Here is a 24,309-nt window from a genome sequence, read left to right as displayed (position 1 = left end):
TGACGGAGCAGCTGCCTCTGCGCCACGGTTGTCCTGCAACATGGCACAAAGTGACCAATCCCGAGGACGCCCTGGGTTTCCGCCCAATAACAAGGCAGCGACCAATCAGTTGCGGCGTTTCGGGCCGGGCCGGCCGTGTTGGTGAGATGGAGGCTCGGACTGGGAGGTGGGCGACAGGGGCGGGGCGGCGGGGCGGCGGGGCGGCGGGGCGGCTCCCGCTTATTCACCGCCGGGCAGCGGCCGAAGTGGTGCCCCGTGATTTGGGGGGAACGTCCCTGTAAGGATGATCCACTCCCACCCCTCTGCCTCAGGCACCTTCCACTAGGCCGGGTTGCTCCAAGCCCCGTTCAGCCCGGCCTTGAGAGCTTACGGAGATGTCCAGTCCAAGCCTGCGCTCGCTCGCGGGAGCTGTTGTTCCTTGCTCTGGCACTACAGCTCTTAGCATAAAAATATTCTTCTGTCTTTTTCCTCTCCGTCCCCATGCTGACAGGCTGCAATAAGTCTTTCCGGGGCCTTCTCCAGGTTGAACACCCTCAGCTCTCTCAGCCTGTCTCCAGAGCAGAGGGGCTCCAGCCCTTGGAGCAGCTCTGTGGCCTTCTCTGGACCTGCTTCGGCAGCGCCAAATCTGTCTTGTTCTGAGGGTTACAGGACTGGAGAAAGCTCTGCAAGTGGGGTTTCACCTGAGCGGGGCACAGGGACAGAATTCTCCCCCTCACCTGGTGCCCCTGGTGCTGGGGATGTGCACACTGCCAGCCCCTGTCCAGTTTTTTATTTTCCTTCTCAGAATTCCTGATCCATTCACTTCCTGGTCTGTACAGGTACAGGAGGTTGCCCCCAGCCAGATGCAGGGCAAGATTTCAGGAAGCCTGAGCAGCGCAGTTTCCTTGCCTCCTGGCCACCCTCATTTCGCACTCAGGTGCACTGTATTCCTATTTCTGATGGCACCAGTAGAGCTGTCCTGGTATGGCCACGGGCTCTGTCCCCAGTTCACAGGGCCTCAGGACCAAGACTTGCCAGGTGTGCTCTGAATTTTTCATGCCCTGTTTGCAGCTTTGTTCACTTCACTTTGTTTACTTTAGCTGTGGGCGCAATTTCTCCAGTATCTAATTTATTTTACTTATCTATCTTTGTGTGGTACAGCCATGGGCTTAAATTGGTAGTAATAGCAAGCAGTTATTAGCACATTCCCATATGAGTCTAAGTGAAAGGAAAGAGAAGAAAGGGGTCAAAAAGAAAAAAAGAGAGGATGAGGAAACCATTCACAAGAACATTACATTCCTCCCAGTGAAGGACCCAGATGCTGACAACTTCCCATGACTCTCCCCTCCTCCTCTGCAAACATGAGTGTACCACAGATCTTAATATCCAGAGGAGCTGTAGGTAGGTCAGTGTAACAACAGAGAAAGCACAGAAACAAACTCTGTGTGTGTTGCAATTTTAATTGGATTATTGCTACTAATGCCGCTTTTTTCTTACATATAAGTACATGACCTACATTATTTTTCTTTGCTTTTCTGTAGTTAGATGTAGTTTTATTATGACTCTCAAATCAGACTGTTAAAATTATTATTATTATTATTATTATTATTATTATTATTATTATACTAAAAATAAGTTGTGGCTTTAAATGTGTACATAAAGTGGTGTGACTGATACTTTATGTGGAAGGGATAGGGCATCCAGAAGGATCAGGCTACAGGAAAGAGCCCATGCCAACCTCATGAAGTTCAACAAAGGCAAGTGCAATCCCCAACATGGGTACAGGCTGGTGACAAGTGAATCGGGAGCAGTCCTGTGGAGAAGGACTTGGGGGTCTCGGGGAATGAAAACTAAAAATGGGCCAGCCGATTGTAGCCTGGGTTCCGTCAAAAGGAGCACAGCCAGCAAGGTTAGCTGCTTTAGGGGAAGGCGTTTGTACCCACGGCGAGGGGTGAAATTAGATGATCTTTAAGGACTCTTGCAACCAAAACCATCCTGTGATTCTGTGAAGGTCCATCAGTGGGAAGCACACAGAGTGTGTGAGCTCAGACATCCATCCTACCCAGCAGCTGCCTCTCGATGCCTCGTCTCCCCAGCTACTGGCACCTGGACATGCCAGACCCTCCAAGGTGCACAGCCCTGCCACAGTCACTGGTACAGATTCCATTGCACACAACAACATACAGACACGGACACTGTGTGCCCCTCCAGTACATGTGATGAAGTGCTCAGAATGCAGCTGTCTCCTGCACAGAGAAACACAGACAGGTGGGTCACCCTCAACCCTACACCTTCTGTCCAACAGTCAACTACTCCAGTGGTCCCCCTAACAGAGACATACATACACCTGTTTCACAAACCACTTGGCCTATTTTCTGGCTAGTCTGGCTTGGTATTTACTAGGGATCATAGACTGACATGGTCTCACTCAATCCAGGTGTGGGGACTTAAATCCCCCTGCATACACATGCCCAGAGCACAGCGCTGTGCAGCCAGAAAAGAAAAAGGTAGAAATATTAGAAGACAGGAAAAACTGTGATGACCAGGCACAAGGCATGGGTAGACATTCATACTGATTAGCACCATTCTACATGCAACCAGCCCCTTCTATTGTCCTTGCCTCCATTTTCTCATGCTTGTTTGTTCCCAAACCACCTAGACCCATCCCTTTCCTCACCTTCTGTTCCTCCCCTAAACATCCTGTTGAGAGTCTTGTTCCCAAATGCTCTCACCCTGGACCCCACAGTGTTTTCCATGCCCCTAGGCAGTACTCAGGTTGTAGGGTACTCTACAACCTCTCCCACTGACTCATCATTTTGGGTGCCACCTTTAGGCCCATGGGACTGATGGCTCCCCTGGGGCAGAATGAGAAGGAGCTGGGACAGGGCCTTTCTTTCTCTTATTGGGTAATTTGTGTTTCTCAGCCTGTGGTTGTCTCTCTTTGCTCCTTCCCTTTTGTGCAGTTGAGCCTTTCATGGGTTGACTGCACTTCTGTGGTGTTTCTTGGATTTGCCAAAGCTGGGGATTATTTGGGTGCCCCCACCCCCTCCATTGCTCTTCTGTGCTCCTTTGTGTGCATGGAGGTGAGCTTTTTCCCCACATAACCTCACTCTTCTGTAACAGTTTCTGGTCCTACACACTCCATTATTCAATGTGTCTATTTGAGAAAACAGACTCTCAAATCCACTTAGAGGAGCAGATCTTCACTTAACCTCACAGCCCACATCTTGTGGCCATTTCCTCTTACCTTCATGTATAATTATATCAAGGTTAAAAATAGGGTAGTCTACCAAACCAGTATAGCTCCCAATGCCAGTGTCTGATTAACCTTCTCACCCTTTCTGCTTTAGATCCTAAAATAGCAGTGATTTGCTAGATTATCTTGCATCTCCTTTCCATTCTAAGAAGACTGTTTGTATCATTGAAACTTTCTGGTTTGTGGATCAGCCTCTAAGAAGATTAACATTTATAATTGGCTTGTGGAAAGTTAGATCCCTCACGTAACTGACATTAGTGTTGAGCATAGACAGGATCAAACGGGCAGTGCTGTGAGAGCCACGGGAGGAAGAGGATCATTCCTGTAGCATCATCCTTCTGACCACAGATACATATGGGAAACAACAGCAGCTCCACAGTGGATGATCTACAGGCTGTCGAGATCCACCACTGGTACAAGAAATTCATGACAGAGTGTCCTTCTGGACAGTTGACGGAGCATGAATTTAAGCAGTTCTTTGGGCTTCGAGGGCTGGATCCAGAGGCCAACAAGTACATTGAGCAGATGTTCCGCACGTTTGATATGAACAAGGTGAGTTCTCTGGCAAGGAATTGACTGTCTCGTGCTGCTTTGAAGTGATCCAACTCCTAAACTTTCAGAGTCTTTGTCTTTCTCTTGCAAATATAAAGAACATAAATATTCTCTTGCAAACACTGGTGTGGAAATCTGCCAAGGGATGCTAATGTAAAGTAGCTAAATGTAAGGAGCAAATGAATGTGTACAGGTAATAACACAGATGACATAAACATAGGTACACCTGATGATCTAACTACCTCGTGCAAGTTCATCTTTGAATTTTGAAAATTCCTTATTGCCTATTATTTGACTTGGCCTTGTTTAACTAGCAAAATGTTAATTTCATTATTCTTCTTACATGTTCTTATTATTCAAAAATATAGCTGTATGAGACAGTGGAGACCACAGGAATCAGACACAATAGAAATCATTATAGCATTCACAGAGGAGTTATTTCCAGGTATTTGGCAGCTGAAATTAACACTGCAGACAACGTCTGTGGCTCTCCTTGGTGCTGGGAGGTGCAGCATGAAGCCGGGGGGAGGGGGTGGGTAGTGTTCCTCACTGTGACTGCTGGTAGAAAACACTAACCCCCATAATTCCTTAAGCATGCAATGGCTCTCAATTTGCCTGCTTTTTATCCATATGTATTTCAGCCTGTGCTTGCAGGCCTGTATTCTTAATGACAAAGAAATCTGGGTTTACAGCGTCCTGGGAAAACTCACCTTTACACTCTGCCTCAAGGTTCTGAAATGGAGTCAAGGAGGATTCAGTCACAGAGGCATGAGAACCAGGTGGGAAATCACAGAGTTAGTCTTGAAGAAGGAAAGCTTAGGGACCAACAAAGAATGTTATTTTGGACATGTGAGACAGCATAAGGAGTTAAGGAATGCTTAGGAATATTACAAAACTCTTAAAGAGAGGAGCAGACAGGCTCCATTAGGGTAGCTGAGGCCCTGTGGTGGATGTAATGACTGGAAATTACTGCAGACCTCAAAGAACATCTTTTCTCATCCCAAAGTCCTCTGTGCCCAGGATGATAACAGTGATGAGAAGCAGTTTCCTAAGCTAAAGCAAAACCTTTACAGCTTTTGCACAAGTCTTTCTTTCACTTCACCTCTCTCCCTTCTTGGGATGTTTAAGGACTTTAAAATATATTCAAGGATGTCGTGCATTCCAGAGTTTTCCTGTGAGCCCTGTGTTATGCAGTAAACAATGTTAGAAGAAGATTCTCAAATTCAAATTTGGTCAGAAGAGATTAAAAGCTATCATCTAAAGAAAGTGGTAGTGATCTGAGGAGCAATGAAGTAAGAGTGTGGCAACTAGTGCGATGGACCTACATCAGTTAATCTTAGTCCGTTAATAGTCACTTAATCTAAGATCCCTTTATGAACAAGGGCAAGGAACAAGAGCACACAGATGAAAATCCACCCTGTTGCAATACAGACACGATGGATGGAATCGTCTGCCCTCTGGACCTTCAGATTTTGAGAACTTTGATGATGACAAGGAGGATAAATTTTCAATATTCTTCTTTTATAAATTGCAATCATAGAATTATAGAATGGTTTGGGTTGGAAGGGACCTTAAGGATCATCGCATTCCACCACCTCCCACGGGCTGGGACATCTTCCATTATCCCAGGTTGCTCCAAGCCCTGTCCAACCTGGCCTAGGACGCTTCAAGGGCCAGGGCCTCACCACCCCCACTCTTTCCCAAAACATCATCCAAATCTCCCCTCCTCTAGATTTAAACCATTCCTCCGTGTCCTATCACAACCTGTCAATGCAAAAAGCTGCTCTCCCCCATTATTATAACCTGCTTCAGGCACTGGAAGGGGCACCGAGGTTTCCCTGGAGCGCTCTCCAGGCTGAAGAATGAATGTGAACAGCACAGCAGATGGACAGACAGAGCAGGGACTCTCCGAGCCTGCGGGTGCACTGAGCAGGGCTGCAAACACAATTAATAGTGAACACAGAAACTTTACTTCAGCACCTCAGTCACATCAGCATCGGTGTGGCCGCAGCAGGGGCAGGACAGAGAAGCCTCTGGCCCCAAGGCTACCTTTGCCCCATGGTCCACTGTAGCCCTGGATGCTGCTCATCCTGCTGCTGCTCAAGCTTTTTTGTCCTTCATAAACTGCAGGAAGTCCTGCAGCAGATTCCAGAATTGCACCAGGATCTGGTGTGGGAATGGCATGGGCAGTGATGTGCCCGAGGATGTCACCTCTGGTCTCTGGCTGTACTGAGGGGTCAAGTTGATTTGTTCCTCTGGTTCCTCTTCTTCCTCTGGTTCCTCTGGTTTCACATGCTGCTCAGAGGCCGAGGTGACGACTGGCTCTGGGGCTGGACCAGCTCTTTCTGCTGGGCTCAGGCCCGTCTGGAGCAGGATCCAGTTGTAGAAGTGCTGAGTGGAGGTGTAGATCCCGGGGTGCCTGGCTCTGTCACAGCCTCTTCCCCAGCTGTTCATTCCCACCAGCCAGTAGTAGTCGGCTCCATTGTCCTTGCAGACGAGGGGACCCCCGCTGTCCCCCTGTGCCAGGAGAGAGGGCTCAGGGAATGTGGGGGGCTGCTGCCAACCCCAGGGCTGGCTCCCCTCTCCCAGCCCGGCTCTGGCTCCCCTCTCCCAGCCTGGCTCTGGCTCCTCTCTCCCAGCCCAGCTCCGGCTCCTCTCTCCCAACCCGGCTCTGGCTCCTCTCTCCCAGCCCGGCTCTGGCTCCCATCTCCCAGCCCGGCTCTGGCTCCTCTCTCCCAGCCCGGCTCCGGCTCCTCTCTCCCAGCCCGGCTCCGGCTCCTCTCTCCCAGCCCGGCTCTGGCTCCTCTCTCCCAGCCCACCTCTGGCTCCTCTCTCCCAGCCCGGCTCTGGCTCCTCTCTCCCAGCCCACCTCTGGCTCCTCTCTCCCAGCCCGGCTCTGGCTCCTCTCTCCCGGCCCGGCTCTGGCTCCCCTCTCCCAGCCCGGCTCTGGCTCCTCTCTCCCAGCCCGGCTCTGGCTCCTCTCTCCCAGGCCCAGCTCCGCATTCCCAGCTCAGGAACGCTCTGCTCAGGGGCTGGAGCCTCCAGGCCCTCGGCTGGGAGCAGGTCGGGAGCTCTCCCATCTCTGCACACGGGTCCCAGATGTGCAGAGGACAGATGTTCCGGGGTCACATCCACACTTTGAGTCTGCTGGGGGCACTGGATGGGCAGGACCAGGCCTTCCTTGGGGACAAGGGGTCACAGGGCAGTGACCTGCAGGTGGGAAGGGAGGGGAGGACAGGGGACAGGCCGGGCTGTGTGTGGGGGCTCCTACCTGGCAGGTGTCGATGCCACCGTGTGGGTAGCCAGCACAGAGGTTGTCAGCATGGACGGACCCCGCGTACCACGGGCTGCTGTTGCAGAGCTCCGTGTCCATGAGCTGGACCTTGGCCTCCTGCAGCACCATGCCTGATCCCAGAACCGTGGGAATGAGCCCCCATCGCCGCGGTGCTCATCCCCTCCCCTTCCCCGGGCCCGGCTCTGCCCCTTGCCCACGGAGCGATATTGTCCCGCTGTGTCCCTGCTGTTGGCCTGGAGGAGGAGCCGGGCCCATCTCTGCAGAGGCTTCTCAGGCCCAGCAGGAATCGTTCGGCTGGGAAGGGACCTCCCAGCTCAGCCCGTTCCCCGCCCCGTCTCGCCGGGGACTCCTTCCCGCAGCCCGGGCTGCTCCGAGCCCCGGCCCCGCTGCCGTCCCGCGGGCGGACTCTGCCTGCGGCCGCTCCGCGTCCCCGGGGTGCGCAGCTCGCCCTCGGAGCGCACGTCCTGTTGGGGAGCTCACCTTTGGCAAAGTTCCAGCCGGCGATGTAGCAGGATTTCAGCTCCGAGACCCTGAGCGAGGCGTCGGGCACGCAGCCCAGCTGGATGTAGTCGCTGCACTCCACGGGCTGGTCCAGCTCCAGCAGGGCGATGTCGTTCCTCGCCGTGGCGGGCACGTAGTGCTGGTGCACCAGGAGCCTCTGGATGTGTCTCACCGCGGCCTCGGGGCCCGGCTGGCTCAGATCTGCGGCCCCCATCACCACCTCCCAGGCGGACATGCCCTTGAGGAGGCGCCTGGTGGAGAGAGGGGTGACAGGAGCGGAGCCACGGGCTCCAACCTCTCCCGGCCTTCTGCTTCCCAAGGCGGAGAGGGAAGTGGCACGTGGTGCTGTGACCTGGGCGCCTGCCCGTGCTCTGGGGACATCCCTCTCACGGGCAGGGACATTCCACTATTCCAGGTTGCTCCCAGCCCCAGTGTCCAGCCTGGCCTTGGCCACTGCCAGGGATCCAGGGGCAGCCACAGCTGCTCTGGGCACCCTGTGCCAGGGCCTGCCCACCCTCACAGTCAGAAATTCCTTCCTAACACCTCATCTAAATCTGCCCACCTTCCGCTTAAGGCCATTTTTCTTGTGTCCTATCACTACATGCCCTTGTCCTAAGTACCCCTCCAACCTTTTTCTAAGCCCCCTTAAGTACTGGAAGGGGCACCAAAGTCTCCTGGAACCTTCTGTTCTCCAGGCTGACCAGCCATAACTCAGCCTGTCATGCCCTTCTTCCCACCCTGAATGAACATTTTAAATGTGGTGATCCTTACTGTAAAACAGCAGTTCTCTGCCAGTTCACACACATTAGCCTTTTACTTATGTTTATGTCCATTTCATAAAGGTATCTGACTTTGTTTAAATACCTTAATAACTGAAAGTTTCACTTTTTTGCTCGGTAATTTGTTGAAGTGGTTATTAGGAATCTTTTACCTAGATATGTGTTTTATTTGTTTGTTTTTAACCACTTCAAATTTTAGGCAGCTTTAAATCTGATGAACCTTTACTAACTGGCATTTTTCATGCAAAAGAAGCAAGAGCTTTTTGAGTTTCTTTGTAGAGTCAAGAAATATCAAAAACCTAAATACGGAACACTTTTCCAATGGTCAAATCACATGTATTTTACAAATTATCTGTGTGTTTTACAAAATATCCCCTGCCACTTTATTTCCCAGAGAATGGAGATCTATGGCTTAATGGAGTAGCATAGTTTCCCAAAAAGGCAGAGCAGAGTAATACAGAAAACTTGCAGCCCATGGGCTGGGCTCAATATTCTCTCCCAGCAGGCCAAAGGCAGTCATCTTTGGTGCACAGAGGGGCCTTTGTTCATGCTGACGAGCGGTGGGAGGTTCCTTCACTGCAGGTGGGGAGCAGAGAGGAGCCTCTATGTAACAGATCATAACTTTAGGAACCCGGGTATTTAGTGGCTGCAGAAATAACGTGTCTGTGCACTAAAGATTTTTCCTAAGTCCAAGTGTCTGTGCCATTTGTTGACCTTTCTCTGTCAGCTGTGAATCTAGAGAGCAATAAGGTGAAACAACTCCAGAGTAGTAAGTGCCTCAGTTTATTCTTGTCACAATTTCGGGTTTTTTTTCTGACAGGATGGGTATATTGATTTCATGGAATACGTGGCTGCCCTCAGCCTTGTTCTCCGAGGGAAGATGGAGCAGAAATTGCGGTGGTATTTCAAGCTCTATGATGTAGATGGCAATGGCTGCATTGATCGGCATGAACTGCTCAACATCATTAAGGTGAATCTCCAGGGGTCTGTGTTCCTGCCTCCTTCCTTAAAGACAAATCACACAAGTAAGACCTTTGCTGTTTCCCATACGGATGAGACCTTTAACATCCTTCCTTCTCTGAGCAGAATTCCCCACTACTGGATAATGAAATAAGCAGACTTGGCAGACTATCACAGGTTACATTACAGCACAGCTAACCATAAAATTGCTTTAACTGCTTGTGACCTAAATTGTACTTTCCAAGGTTTCAGACCCTATGACTGTCAGTTGCTATCTCTACAGTGTATCCTTCATATGTCCTTTTCCCCATGAGAAGTTGGAGAGCTACTTCCAGTTTGCTTTCTAGAATCAGCTCCTAAGTATCAACATAATCAAACATTTCTGGCTCTGGCGAATAGCCTGAAGAATGACTGAGAATGGAAAGAATTGTATGCAAATAGCTATTGTGGATGGGATTGGAATTACAGGCATAAATATCTCAAAATTAATTTTGCTGCAAATTGAGATTATTTTGCAGATAATGGAAAATTACCAAGCTGCAGGAAAGATTCAATGACCCTAAATAAATTACATTTCTGAATATGAAATGTCATAAAACTGATTTGATAAAGCACTAATAAGATGTTAATAATGCATTCTCATCTGGACAAGAATTTTAGAGCTGGGTATCAAAGAGACCTGACCAAAATCAGTACCTGTAGTAACGTACAGCCTCCTACTAGTAGCTTGAAATAGAAATACTCAGACATTACAGTGAAACAAGTCCTGTGGGCAACAACTGGTGGCAAGAAATGTATAGCCCTTTGTATTTTGTGGGTGTAGTTCAGTGTCTTTTTTCATAAACTTAGGAAATTGCGGAGATGATACTAGTTTCAGTAAATAGCATTTGAAAAAGAATGAAGAAAATGACCAAATATCAGAGGGTAACAACTAGAAAATGAATAGTCTTAGAATCAGTATAAAGGCTGTGAAATCACATATTTCATGGACATCCTTAAACAAAGGAAATAATAAGTATTGAAAGGACAACCCTGCACTATGTAGTTATGAATAAGAAGAACTGTAGCAAACAGAAGTGGATAAGGCTTAAAGTTTCTCAAGATGAAAATGAATTTCCAGTGATCTTTAGAGAGAAGCCAGACACACAAGAAGCAGTATATAAATGGAAATTGTGAAAGTAAGAATAGAAATAAATTACCACTGTATACAACAAAGGAATTTCATAATGTCAAGTGAGGAGGGTGTTTGACAGTGTTTCTGAGGCTTGGTGTACCATAAGGTCACAAAGTGGACCAAAATGGATCAATTAGGTGGGTTCTGATTCTTCCATTTCTGCAGCACCTAAACTGTACCTAAGTGGAATTAGGCAAATCCTCTAGGTTTTGCTACTCATTCCTTGCTCCAGAGCTACACTCCCTTTGCACCCGTCAGTGCCATCCATAAGGCCTGATGATTTGTGTTTTGTTTTCCTCTGACACTGGTTCATTTGTATGGGGAAGGCACCAGGCATGACTGTCTTATTATGAATCTATGCTGACGTGTGAAATCAGTCTGGAAGTTGTCAGAAGCTTCTTACTATTGCTCTTTTATTTTAGGCTATTCGAGCTATTAATGGTGGTGACCATGAAACTAGTGCAGAAGAGTTCACCAACCGAGTCTTCAACAGGATTGATGTGAATGGCGACGGTAAGATTCCTGCCTTTGTCATCCAGCTCAGACAGTCTCTTTTCTACAGAGTAACATCCACTTTTTCCTTTCTTGGTTGAACTTTAGGTCTCTTCACTTCATACTTTCTTTCTATTTGCATTCTCAGCCAGTAATGTGCTCTCCATGGACCAGAAAGGATTTTTCTGCTGGCACTATACATCATCAGTGTGACAGGATTTGTTCCCTCTGCTGAGTCTCAGCTTTGTTCTGTCCACTTACACATGAATTTAGTAGTGGGGTTTTGGAGTGTTGTTTTGTTTTCCTTTTTGTATGTTGCTGTGCAGCTTATGCCAGTTAGAAGTGGGAAATACTAACAAATATCCCCAGCTGCTCCTAAGTACTTTAGCATGGAAAGAAAGAACTGGAATTCAATGTAGAAGTTCAGAGTTTCTTCACTGGGTCTACTGCAGGCAGTAGAGCAAGAACATGAAGTGCTCAGTCAAAAGTTGGTCAAGTGTCTCTGTGGTCCCTGTATGTCCCCAAGAGATATCTCTTTCCTTGCTACTTCAGGTGCTCACTACTTTCTGACAGGTTCTTTTGTTATTCCAGAATAACTCTGCTGAGCTGCTTCCCTGCACAAGGGCTTTTTGGCCTAGAACAGAAAAATTTGTTTCTGCCTGTCACAGCCCCCTTCTGTTAGTTCCTTTATCCTTGAAAACCAGCAAGTATAGGGCAGGTTAGTACTGTACAGGTTGAGCCATAAAGGATGCTATGATCCCACTCCTTAGCTACTCCTTGACTTCTATTGTTCTTTCTTATGTACCTCTTCCCTTGTACGGGGAAAAAGGAGGAAGCAGGTCTTGTCTGGATACTGGGGATATTTCGTAAAAGCTTAAGAGCACTCTGAGGTCTTTAGAGGAGTGCCTTAGAACAGTGCCTCTCTATATATAGTGCCTCTACATAGTATGTGGTCTGTAAAGTTAGATTACTGTACTCCTTTTCCTGCCAGACATGGATTCTGATGCCTTTTATTTGTGTCTGACACAGGTGAACTTTCTCTGGATGAATTTGTGGAGGGAGCAAGGAAAGATGAGGAGTTCATGGAGGTTATGATGAAAAGTTTGGACCTGTCACACATTGTGGCCATGATAAACAACCGTCGGCATAGTGTATAAATCAAGCTGGGAGAAAATGCTGTGCCAATAACAGAAGTGTGTAGAAATACAAGGAAGGAGAGACAACATTTTTCGAAACAAAATTTCCATAAAGATGAATATGGAAGTAGGAACAGAAAGACACTGCTATATTTGTGTATCTGAGTGCACATTTCTGTACAAGTACTGAAGCTTAGCCACATAAATGCAGGGCAGATTCAGAAAAACTGAATCTGGGTGGCAGTATTTAACTCATCTTTCTAAAATGTAAAGGCCAAATTTCAGGGCACAAATTTCCATTTTTTATTCTGTGTCCCACATTATCATTTTGAAATGGACTAAAAGTGACGCCAAGTTTGTGAAGAGCACTAGCAGAACTGGGTGTTGGAGTGCAGAGAAAATATTCAGACAGACAAAAGAAGAGTTTCAAACTGTTATTAGTGTAGAGAACTATCAAAAGAACTTGCACAGTTCTTTTCATGGTATTGGTTCATAAACACCAGCATGGCTGTCCATCCCAGATGTGCTTGGATTTGGTAGCCCCTACAGAATCAGCTTTAGTCATAAGATCACAAGAACTGAAAGAAAAACAATCTGATAGTAACAAATCTGTCCTCAGCTGCAGCTGTTTGAACTTTCTGTGATCAAAGAACTCTAGCAAAGAAGTCAACAGTTTGGAGTAGCTTCTGTAACCACAGAAAATATGCTACTCAGTTTCCCAAAGTAGAATAATTACTTGAGAGATCAAATCTTTTATATACTCATGGTCCTACTTACTCTCCTCTCATACAACTGAGTCGCTGGGAATGTTCAAGGCCACACTGAACAAAGCTTGGAGTAACCTGATCTAACCCCATGGCATGGGGCTGAAGGAAGATGATTTTTGAGGTCCCTTCCTACCCAAACCGTTCTGTGACGCTAGGATAAATGAAGTATTTGAAGATGATCCTAATATTGCCACACACATCTTTATTGGTCTTTCTTCTTGTTCTTGAGGAGACAATCTAATAGAAAGAAACAACTCGCCAAGGTGACTTGTGAATTGTGCTGTTCATGTGAATGCTGGGGTGAGGCTGATACTCTAGATCAGTGCCGCCATAAATGACTGATTTTGTACATGATGGGAAGAGTGATGCAGCATCGATAGAAGCCCATCAAACTGTGTCTTGTTCACTGTTCATTAGATAAGGTCCTGATTAAAAGCTTCTTTTAATCTGGGAAGAGAACCAGAAGGAAAGAAAAATGCAGGAAATGTTCAATGGAGTGCCTATGCCATAATTGGCATGCTTTTCCTGTGCAGGAGGAAAAACTTGCAGACCTGTAACAAAACTTTAGACTAGACTTATTTTTGCTTACTTTTAGGCTTCTGTGATGTTCATGGTTTGCACGGCAAGGTTTTGCTAGCAGGGAGGCTACAGGAGTGGCTTCTTTGAGAAGCTTGTGGAAGCTTCCCCTGATGCTGTTTTACACGACAACAACACAGACTCCGAGATTCAGAAGGCTGAAAATGACTCTTTTATTTTTGGGATGTGTCTCCCTTTTATACTACTTTACACAGACCAATTTGATTGGTGAAACAAAGGCAAACTTCTTCAATCACATTGGTCAGACCAGAGGGACATCAAGAAGAAGTCCATTCTAGGAAAAGGAATGAATATCATGAGTACAGTTACAAAAATATTTTTCCTGTTTACAGAAGATTCTCTGGGAAAAGAATTTTAGAAAACCAAAACACCTCAAGCATGGAACCAGGGCTACATTCCCCCATGTCTGGCAGAGACAATGCCAGCTGGCCCCACCATGCCACTGGCCAAAGCCTGAGACCTTCAGCTGTGGTAGTAAATGTCTGGGATAACATATTTAAGAAGAAAAAGTTATGGGGCAGAAGCGATTGCAGCCAAAGAAGTGAGGACTGAGAATATGTGGGAGGAAGAGCTCTGCAGACACCAAAGTCAGCTAAGGAGGGGCAGGAGATGTTTCAGGTACTGGAACTGAGATTTTTCTGCAGGCCATGATGCAACCCATAGTGAAGCAGGTTGTCCTGGAGCACACGGAGGTCTGCAGAAGGGAAGCAGAAATCCACCTGCAGCCTGTGGAAGAGCCCCATGTTGGAGCAGGTCCTGGAAGGACCTGTGAGCCTGTGGAGAGAAGAGCAGGTTTCCTGGTAGGACTTGTGACCCCACAGAAGACCCATTTTAGAGCAGTTCCTGAAGGACTGACCCCAGGGAAGGACCCACACTGGAGTAGTTCCTGAAAGGCTGACCCCGGGGATGGCAGCTCGCACTGGAGCAGCTTGTGAAGAACCACAGCCCATGAGAAGGACCGATACTGGAGAAATTAATATTTTATAGTGGAGAACTGTCTCCTGTAGGAGGGATCTCATGCTGCAGCAAGATAAGGACTCCTCTTCCTGAGGGGGAAGCAGCGGCATGAACTGACCGTAACCTCGGTTCTCATCTTCTTGCACTGCTGGTGGGGAGGAGGGAGAGAATCAGGAATAAAGTTAATTCTGGGAAGGAGAAAGGGACAGGTGAAAGGTGTTTTAAAGATTTGGTTTACTTCTCATTATCCTACTCTGATTTTGACTGGTAATAAATTCAATTAATTTCTCTCTTTTTTTCCCTGTGATGGTAACCGGTGAGTGATGTCTCCCTGTGCTTATCTCAGCTCATGAGCTTTTTTGTATTTTACCCGGCTGAGGAGGGAAGTGATTGATAGAGAGGCTTTGGTGAGCACCTGCCATCCAGCCAGGGTCCACCCACCACAGCAGTATTCTGAACAAAGTGTCTGGGCTTTCACTGAAGGGAAGATTTAGTAAGGGAGATTTAGTAAGTGCTGTCATTGGAATGTGAGTGAGTGATCATGTTTAGAGTAGCCACCAACAGTCCTCTAGGCAGGCTCATGCTCCAGACTCTACTGGTGTGTGCATGTCTGCAGTCTCAGAGCTTCTGCAAGGGATCACAAGCTGGTGGTTGAAGAACTGTCACGTGAAAAGGGAAGACTTCCTTGACCCTTAGTATTTAATTTGTCTGTCAGTGCTCCAGGAAAGCTGAGAGTCTTGTGCCTGACCAGTCTGTCAGCAGATTGTTACAGCGACCTGAGCAGTTGAGCAGTCTTGCTCGATTGGAGGGAAATTTGACTGATATTCAGGGGAATAGGCCAACGGCATAAGGGAGACCCCTCAGCAGGTCTTCCCACTTTATGACCCCTCAGAGGGACTTCCTATTTGAGTGTGTTACCTGCTGCTGGCAATTGCTAGCATCTGTGAGGGAATCACACTAATAGTTTATGGAATTATTCTCTTTTACATATAAAATTGTGATGGTTAAGGTTCAGGGATTGTTGATGATGGTATCTGTCAGTGATAGTATTTGACTGCAAAAACTCATTCAAAGCAATATACAATAAGCTGTAGTCCCCAGTAAAAATATTAAGCAGGCAGAGTGCATTTCTAACCCAACAGGTATTCCTGTGGGGGAGAAGACAGGTTCAGCCCATTGACTGATCCCAGCAGTTATGATAGAGCCTTCCCTAACGTATTCTCCATTCTTGGCTTACTTTTATACTATTTCTTTACATTTTGGTGAAGCTTGAGTGACTCTAGTCATGCATAAATTTGCTACCGGTTGGTGTAAAATTCTTTCACTTCACTTTTAAACATACCATCAAAAAAAAAAGTATGGAGCTCCTGCCCAGTGAGAGACAGTCATACCTTGGAGGCAGGTAACTTTGGGATGGAGGTGTGCTTTAATATTTCAATCAGGCTATAATGAACCACATTCATCTGAGGAAAGCAAGTTTGCCACAGCTGCTGGCTTGGCAGCAAGATACCTTCTCTCTCACAGCTACTATGCAATTGATCAGCTTCAAAGGACCATCAAGTTGCTGCTCCTGCAAGGATTTCAGCAGAGTCTGGTTGTGGTGACTCCACTCTGCTCCACCCCTCTTTGCAGGTACTTATGGTTGTATGGGGAATCATCATGGAGCATGGCAACCAAGTTCCATTCTGGGAACAGCACCCGTATTTTACCCTAAAATTTCTGTCCTGTTATAACTCCTGTTAGGATATAAATATAACTCCTCAGTTTCCTCTGATTTTACCCCAGTCATCTTTCCACACAAACACTGCTCCACTCTCCAGAGGATTATTGTGAGCAGATGTGAACTCTGCTGTCCCTTCGGACTGAGGAAGACAGAGGTTTTTCCCCAAGTTTCTTTTGAACCTGTCCTGCACCTGTTACAAGTCCTCAGTCTCCTGCAGTTTCGTGGGTCACTCACACGTAAAACAGCACAACCCACTAGCATGCTCTGTTTGTGAGGGGAGACCCTCTGCTCACACCAGACCTGAAGCTGCCAAACTCCACCAAAGCACCTGGGGAGGCCCCAGGGACTGATGGACAGAAGGGAGGTGACAGAGGACAGCACAGCAGCCAGCCTGCCCTCCATCTGGATGTGAAGGCAAGGCTGGGAACTGTCAGCAACATCCCAGCACGCCTGAGGAACCTTTGGGCAGCCCCAGCTGCTGCAGGTCACCTGACAGAGACTCACCATCTACCCAGTGCTTGGCCGCGCTGGAGAGGATGAAGCCGAGGACAGCAATGGTCGCCTTCAAATCCCCCGACTCTGCAGACGGGAGGGGGGGTGAGCTCTGTCACCTTGGAAAGGCATCCCCAGACACACTGCTGCCCATGCCTGGAGCATGGCTCCATCAGGGGATCGTGGTAAGGACAGCAGTGCTCACCTAACTTTGCATCTAAGGGCAGCTTCGGGATCTTGTCATACTGTGGGAGAGCAGAGCACCACGGTAAACACCAGCTAACACACTCACTATCAGTGTTAACACTAACAATTCTTACCTAAATATTAATACTAATAACATATGCATAATATACGCATATTATTACTACTAGAAGAGGCCGGTAGTGTTCTTAACGCTGAGGCTTGCATGAAGAACACGAGATTAAATAATGTTGCTGATTATGCCATTGTAGTGTTGAAGCGCTTGACCCCCCCCGCGGTGAGCAGCGGGCCCGCAGCAGGCGGGGGGCGGGCACTTGAGTATCTTGGCCAGGGTGCTGATCCTCCCAGCGCTGATCTCGGCCAGCACCCAGTCGGGGCGGCCCAAGTCCCCGCAGAAGCGGAACCGCTGCGGGGAAAGAGGCGCCCACAGCCGGCAGCGGGCTCTGCACGCGCCCCCGCTCCCCGCCGCCGACCCCCCTCCCCCCCACGTCGCCGCCGCTCCCTGGCCCGCGCTGCTACCGCAGAGTCCGCCTTGGCGACTCGGAACCGCTCCCGGCCGGGCTGCCGGCTACGCCCCTCCCTGCCCCGAGTGCCGACGGGCGCTCCGGTGGGGGCTCTGCAGGGGCCTTTCAGCCGGGACCGGGGCACAGGGAGGGTGGGAGAAGGGGACGGGGGTCTCGGGAGCGGGACCCCGGGCGACCGCGGACCCCCGAGCGCCCCTGGCTCCGCCCGCCTGAGCGCTCGCGCTCCCATTGGCTGCAGCCTCAGCTGCCAAGCCCCGCCAATCCCGGCCCGCCTTTCTCCGCCCCGTCCAATCACAGCCGCCCTTTCAATCCGGGCGCGGTCCCGCCCAGATCAGCCCGCTCAGTCGCGGCCCGGCCCCTCAGCCCGGTCCCGGTCCCCCGTTCGCCTGAGGCGTCCTTCCCGCCGCCCCGGCTTTGGGAACGAGCGGAGCCGTGCCTCCGCTGCCGCAGCCTCGGCAGGTGCTGCCGGGACCCGGGAAGGGCGGCGGGAGCTCCCCGTTGAGGTCCCGGCCGGGAGTTCTCCCAGGGAAACGGGGAGACGGCGGGGAGCGGGCGGAATGGCGGGAGCGGGGCGTGAGGGGACAGCGGGGGGTCGCGGAGCCGAGGGGGGCGGGAACGGGCGGGCCGGGATTGGCGGGCCGACACTGCGCTGTGATAGGTTGGGCTGGCCCGGCCGCCGCTGCCTCAGGTTGTGATTGGCTGGGGTGGCCCGGCCCTGGGGGATAAATAGCGTGCCCTGAGGGGTCTCGGCGCTAGTTCGGCGGCGGCGCGGAGAGCGACGGGTGGGACTGGGCGGTCGGAGGAGCGCCGCCGGAGGAGCGCGGCTGCGCCAGGACGGGATCTTTGCGGCTTCCGGTCAGGGGAGCGCCGGTGAGCCCGCACGCGACTCCCGCGTCTGTCTGTGCTAGCGTGTGGGGACTGGCGGTGTCCTGGGGCAGCGCTGCCGGCCGTGCCCGGTTCTTTCCGCCGCGCCCTGCGTGACTCGGACGGCCGGAGGCTGGTGCGGGGCTTGGTGCGGCGCGGGGAGACCGGCTGGGGCTACCGGGGAGAAGTGCTTCCGTGGTTTCTGGATACAAAGTAACGCTTAAGATATCAAAAATAAAGCTGCATTTTTTTCAGTTTTAATGTTTTATTTTGTTTTATTCGAAATAATTATGATTTTTTTCTTTATTACTTCGTTTCATTAATTTCGTCGCTTTATTACATTATTTTGGTTTATTTTTGTTTTCTTTTGCTAGATAGTTGTTGTTACTTCAGTAAAGGTTGTAGGGCTAGGGCTGAAACACCGGTTGCGAGGCCAGTGGAGGCATAAAGCCCCAGGGTGTGGAATAAGGATCTTGGCACTAGAGGCCGGCCCAAAACAATGAGGAGCAATGGGAATGCTGGGGCTGGAGTGGATAAATGCCACGGGAGAAGGGGATGGAGCTGCAGCTCAGGGCCTGCAGGAGATGCCTGGGGGGTTGCCAGCCCTTGCCCTGTGGTACCAAGCAGAGGCTGAGGGTGTGGGGGTTCGGAGGGCACCAGGGCCCGAGAACCAACACAAGAGCACTTTTTGGGATGGGGGAGCAGGGGCCCAGTGGCTCTTCCCAGCCCCCGGTGCTGCCTGGGGGAGGTGAGGGGGGCCTTGGGGCAAGTGCTGGGCTGAGACCCAGCGAGAGGGGGAAGGCAGATGTTGGGCTTCAGGTGCCAAGTGTTCCCAGGGCTGGGAACCCAGGAGGATGGGTGGTAGAGCTCCTAAGGACATTGAAGCGATGATAATAACTGACTTGTGGCCTTATCAACAGTCCTGAGCTGCAGGGAGAAGCAGTAGCGGCTTTTAGCGGCAAGCAGTGGGACGCTGAGGAGCTGGAGCTGAGACAGCAGAGCTGGAGGAGACACAAAGATGGTAGGGTTTGGGGTGAAACCCCTGTGGGGCTGGTCTAGGGAGTATGGAGCCGGGACGGGAACTGCGTGACTGGAGCTGAAATCACTGTAAGGGGGGGATAGGGATGGTAGAGCTGTTGCTGCAGTAAGGATTAGTAGGTTGGGGCTGGAATGTGGGTACAAGAGCTGTGCTGAAACAACACAGAGTTAGACCTAAAACAACAACCATACTCTGAGAACCAAAAGCAACGTTATTATGTGCCAGTGCTGGGAAGACATGGAGACAAAAGTGAAACAAGAGCTGGCAGTGAAATAAAGCCTGTGGGTCAAGAGCTGAAATCACTGGGGCAGGGAAGGGGACTCTCCAGGGCTCGAGCTCAAATCACTTTTAGAGTAACATAGGAACTTTAGGGCTGACGAACTGACTGTGAGATTGGTGCGCTGAAATGACTGTAGGCCTGTGATACTGATGTTGTAGCTGGGTACTCAGCCCAGAAATGGGAGAGAGGGTGGAGAGCTGAAAAGGGATTGCTGTAAGATTGCTCCTGAAATGCTGGTGCTGCTGGGATATTGCCCGTGTCAGGGATACCCACTGTAGGGCTGGGGCTGGGATGTTGACTGTGGGGTGGGCATAGACACGGTGGGGTCAGAGCTCAATGGCTGCTCAGCTGGGGCCAAGATGAAGACCCTGCCCCGTGGACGGTGCAGAGTTTTCAGCTGCCAGAGTCGGAGGAATGCGCACGTGGAGCTGGAAGAAGCGAGCTGGCCGTGAAATAAAGCTTGTGGGTCAAGAGCTGAAATCACTGGGCCTGGGAAGGGGACGCTCCAGGGCTCGAGCTCAAACACTTTTAGCGTGACAGAGAAATTCTAGGGCTGACGTATGGTCTGTAGGATTCAGCCCGGCCCCACTCCCCTGGCCCGGGCTCTGCCCCAGTTCCCCAGCATCGGCACCGGCCCGGGCTCTGCCTGTGCGCGGCGTGGGCGCTGCCCCGCATCCCCGTCCCTCATGGTGCGGGAGAGGGCGGCTCGGGGCGGGGGGCAGCCCCGCCGCCTCACACGGTGCGGCCGGTCCCGGCTGGCGCCCTCGGGGCTGCCCTTGCCCCGCGGGCGGAGGAGGAGAAGGGGCAGAGGGAGGGCGAGGGCGGAGCATCCCTGCCAGCGGCCGCGGCGGGAGCGGGTCCGGCGGGCGCGGGCGCTCGGGACGCGGGGGCGGCGGGGAGGGGACGGGAAGGGACGCGGGCTCCCGGCGGCGCCGTGCCGGGCGCTGCCCTCCGCGCACATCGCGCGGCCGGGCTGACTCAGAGCCGGCTGCACCTCGCCCGCCCTCCCCGGCTCTCCCCACCCCTCTCCGAGCAGTTCGCGCCTCCCTCTGCTCTAGAGGCTCCATCTCACCGTCTCCCCCATCGTTCTCGCCTGGCAATGGTTGGAGGACTGTCACGGACTTGCACACACCGCGACTCGTGACCGCGTTTCCCCGCTTGTGTTTTTCCCGAGGCAGGTGCGAGGTGCTCCCCATCACTCCCCGTCCCCCGCAGCCCAACTTCCCTGCCTTGCCTGCTCCAGGCGCCCTCGGCCCTCGTGCCCGACCCTGCCAAGTCTGCCGCTGCAGCCCTTACACCTCGGCTCACGGGTCTCTGAGGGGACCCAGCTGGGACCTACGCCTGGCAGGATCTCTGGGTGAGGGATTTCAGTGGGCAAACAGCACTGACTCTTCCAGGCTGCAAAAGGACCTTCTCTCTTTCCTCACACCGGTGGCACCTCCTTGCCTCATCCCCGCAGCGTTCCGACTCCAGCGGGTCTTGAATTTGAAGTGTGTAGGCTTGGCTTAAAACCTTCACTGCAAAGTGGGGAAACATCTTGAAGTTACTTTGAGAGAGTTCAAGTTGTTCCCTGTAATCTTTTGTGATACAGAAAAGTGAACCGGTGAGAAGTTCCAACAAATTGTCATTACTACCTGCTAAACTACCTTCAAATGTCATTTGGTGCTTCTTTTAAGGTATGAGGGACTCAAGGGGATAAATCAGGACACTCATTTCCCAGTTCCTGTAAGAGCTGTCCTCAGGAAAGAGAGCTTAGAACCAACTCTGGAAATGGGGAATGAAAGCATCTTTTCTTCCTGGGGCTGTGCTGGGGTGTAAAGTGGGTAAACATGAATATCCAAATGTTTACATCCTGCTATGCATGTTCACACTGATCTTTCTCCTGAAAAAAAAAAAATCAACAAAACCCCATGAGTGAGTAGATGAAAGATGATGGAACTGTGAAAAACGAGATTTTTTTAAAATGTAAAATTTAAAAATAAATTTAATAAAGTTATAAGGGAGATTAAAAAAGCAAAATAGGGTTGGTTGGGTGACTTGGCACTCAGCTAAGTCTACACTTTGCTATATTAAAGTTATACTTTAGATACTTTTTTATTGCATTAGTTTGTTGAATATTCATTTTTTTATAAATTAGTTTTTATATTTTAGGAATTGTTTTGTATGGCTTTTTTGGGGGGTTGCTTTTTTAGAGTATGTGGTTTTTGTTTGTGTTTTTGTTATTACTTTTAATTTGGGCTTTGGTTTGTGCTTTTTTTAGATGGTAGATGTTTGATAGTTGGTATATTAATAGTAGAGGGTTTTTTTTGTATGTTTACTGGATGTTGTTTTGACCAAACAGACAGTTTAAGCAAATAGCAGACTCTTTTTTATATGTTTATTGGATGTTATTTTGGCTAAATAGACAGTTTAAGCATACTATATTAGCAAATATTAATATGCTTAGTTTTCTTTACTAATAGAAGAAATAAAAGAAAAACTTATATTTTTACTACAACATTATTACTTATATAACATACATTTCGCGGAAAGCCAACCCTATAATATAGATTTCTAACAGGACCAAACTAATTGTGTTAAAACTATTCCTCTCCTCCTGTTCCAACTGAAGTTGGAATGCATCCAGATTTGAATTTCCAAAGTCTGGCCCCTCTTTTCAGAGGTTACACTGAACTTTGACCAACTTGGTCTTCGTGTTTGAATCTGAATCCACTTTTATTCCTCACCTTGTCCCTTTTAACACCCAGAAAAACAACGGGGTATCACATATATCAGACTATGCCTCCGTAGTCTTGGGCAGCTGGTTTGATAACCAGGATGCCATGGCAGGGACAAACAGAATTTTGAGATTATGAGAAGATGGGATTAAACCTGTTTAGGGGAAGAGGACGTGCTGTGTCACATCTCAGCATCCCACATGACAACACAAAGTGACTCTGCAAGGCAAAGACTTAATTTTAACAGGTCTCATTGATACTAGGCAAGCCTGATTGTTATCTCAAAAAGCCATTGCCTAATGATTGGCCGTTAATGCCCGTCTCCCAGGCTCTTTCAGGGGTGGGTGGAAATAGTCAAAGCCTGCAAAGGACACTTAATGCAAATTGCTGCAGTCAAACCTTTTCTACTGTCTGTCCCCCGGTTTTGTGGGGGAAGATTCTCTTAACACAGCGGGGTTTTAAAATTCAAACAAATTTTGTGGGGAGTCATTGAAGCGCAATCAATGCAGAAGAATATAGACAGCATCCAAAATCACTGGGAAGTATCCCATTCTTGTGCTTGAAAGGCTTTGAATCAGAAGGTCTGCCAGGGCTGTTGCCTGATGAGTATTTGTGAATCTTCCCAGTGAGATAACGTAACTTTTTCTAGCCTGGTGATGCTGTAAGCAAAAGACCATCCCAAAGCGCAGGAATGAGCCTGGCATTCTTTTGGCAGTGTGCAAGTATAACCCGAAGGCAAAGGCAGTTTCCAAGTGGAATGACTGAACTGGGAGAGGTTTGAAATGCAGGTAACCTCCAGGGAGGTGAAGCGGGGAGGGCTGAAAGACAGCACAGCGCAAGAGGCAGCTGGGTGCTCCGGCTTGTACACATCTTCCAGGGAAGCCTTCCTGTGGAGAAGGAAAACTCACGGACACTGTGGCTGACAGGAACTGAAGACATGCTTTCAGTAGAATGGCACTGAGATATATGTATACACTTTCTTTTTCTTTTCCCGCTGAATGGGGGCTACTTTGCTATTCAACATTAACCTAAAAACCAAGTACCCTAAAATATAAAAAGTATTTTTGCGAATCTCTGCTATCCCCCGTGATGGGTAGTGTGTGAATAGAAAACTTGGAGACAGTAGCATAAAACACAAAGGCAGGAAGGGAGTAAGTGTTTATCACGATGTGCAGAATGCACCTCTCTGCTACAGCCTTGAAAGCTGCTTCTACAAGCTGGCAATATTCAGTTGCTGGAAGACAATATAACTAATCCAGACATGTTCAGCATGTAGAATTCCAGAATCTCAGCCTTGTCCTTCCCTCACAAGCAACAGGAATTGGATTCATTTTTTCCCCAAAGAAAAAAATCACTTGAAAGTCTAGAAGTTAGAATCCAAGAAAGATATCACATCTGCTTCAGTGAGTTTCTTTCTTTTGAACTTGGGGAGGAATGATTTTACTGTGCCAGAAATGCAGGAATTGTGTTGTTACATGGAAGCTTTAAAAAAGCAAAGACAAAATTTGAGCACTTCACTTCTTTTTCTCCTTGATATTCATTTTCCCCTGAATTTCAGCCAAACTGCCAATTCAAAACTCATATCATTGCTTAGTGTATGGAAATTCCGATAAAATTAGTGTGTCAGTTAAGAAGAAAACAATGTGAAATAAAGAAAGTGAATGTGAAAATAGTAATTTGAAATAAAATAGTTCAGTTAGATGGTCTAAAATCTTCTATTAGTGAAAAAAAATCACTAGATCTAATGTAGAATAACAAGAGTTGTCAGAAAAATATCTCAGAAATACTTTTACACACACACACACACACACACACATTCCTCTGTGTGTGTGTGTACACTTCTCCCCATCCTACTGCTTTTTCTTCCTGCTTTCTCCCCTGTAATTTTTTAAGAGCTGGTATTTGTCATTTTCATTCTATTCGCCCAGAATAAAATTTCCAAGAAGTTCCCTAATGTTCTTTTTGGCTTTTGAGAATTAAAACAAAGAAAAAAAAAAAAAAAAAAAAAACACACAACCAAA

At 49.0% G+C, this 24,309-nt stretch overlaps 2 protein-coding genes across 4 annotated transcripts; one reads left to right on the top strand and one right to left on the bottom strand.

The window, feature by feature from the left end:
- Nucleotides 1-40: 40 nt before the first annotated feature.
- LOC136289101 (guanylyl cyclase-activating protein 1-like) lies at nucleotides 41-14,682 on the top strand. Of its 3 annotated transcripts, none has more exons than XM_066182567.1 (6): nucleotides 41-108; nucleotide 641; nucleotides 3,584-3,787; nucleotides 9,183-9,332; nucleotides 10,919-11,009; nucleotides 12,018-14,682. In XM_066182567.1, exons 1-6 carry the CDS (start codon nucleotides 41-43, stop codon nucleotides 12,143-12,145), a joined length of 642 nt encoding a protein of 213 aa, XP_066038664.1. In that variant the 3' UTR covers nucleotides 12,146-14,682. The 3 variants fall into 3 exon arrangements, with proteins under 3 accessions (XP_066038664.1, XP_066038661.1, XP_066038663.1); XM_066182566.1 differs by lacking the exons at nucleotides 41-108; nucleotide 641 and adding exons at nucleotides 134-166; nucleotides 1,991-2,247; XM_066182564.1 differs by lacking the exons at nucleotides 41-108; nucleotide 641 and adding an exon at nucleotides 131-166 and having other exon boundaries at nucleotides 3,330-3,787.
- LOC136289098 (acrosin-like) lies at nucleotides 5,747-7,952 on the bottom strand. The gene is made up of 3 exons (XM_066182560.1): nucleotides 7,563-7,952; nucleotides 7,059-7,192; nucleotides 5,747-6,304 (listed from the first exon to the last, which is right to left on the bottom strand). Exons 1-3 carry the CDS (start codon nucleotides 7,816-7,818, stop codon nucleotides 5,888-5,890), a joined length of 807 nt encoding a protein of 268 aa, XP_066038657.1. The 5' UTR covers nucleotides 7,819-7,952; the 3' UTR covers nucleotides 5,747-5,887.
- Nucleotides 14,683-24,309: the final 9,627 nt, after the last annotated feature.

The sequence above is a fragment of the Chamaea fasciata genome, unplaced genomic scaffold (assembly GCF_029207755.1).
Source record: "Chamaea fasciata isolate MVZ Bird 193981 ecotype frontalis unplaced genomic scaffold, bChaFas1.0.hap1 SCAF_5, whole genome shotgun sequence".
Lineage (NCBI taxonomy): Eukaryota > Metazoa > Chordata > Aves > Passeriformes > Sylviidae > Chamaea > Chamaea fasciata.
The sequence above is the reverse complement of the archived record's forward strand: the minus strand, read 5'-3'. Positions and strand labels throughout refer to the sequence as shown.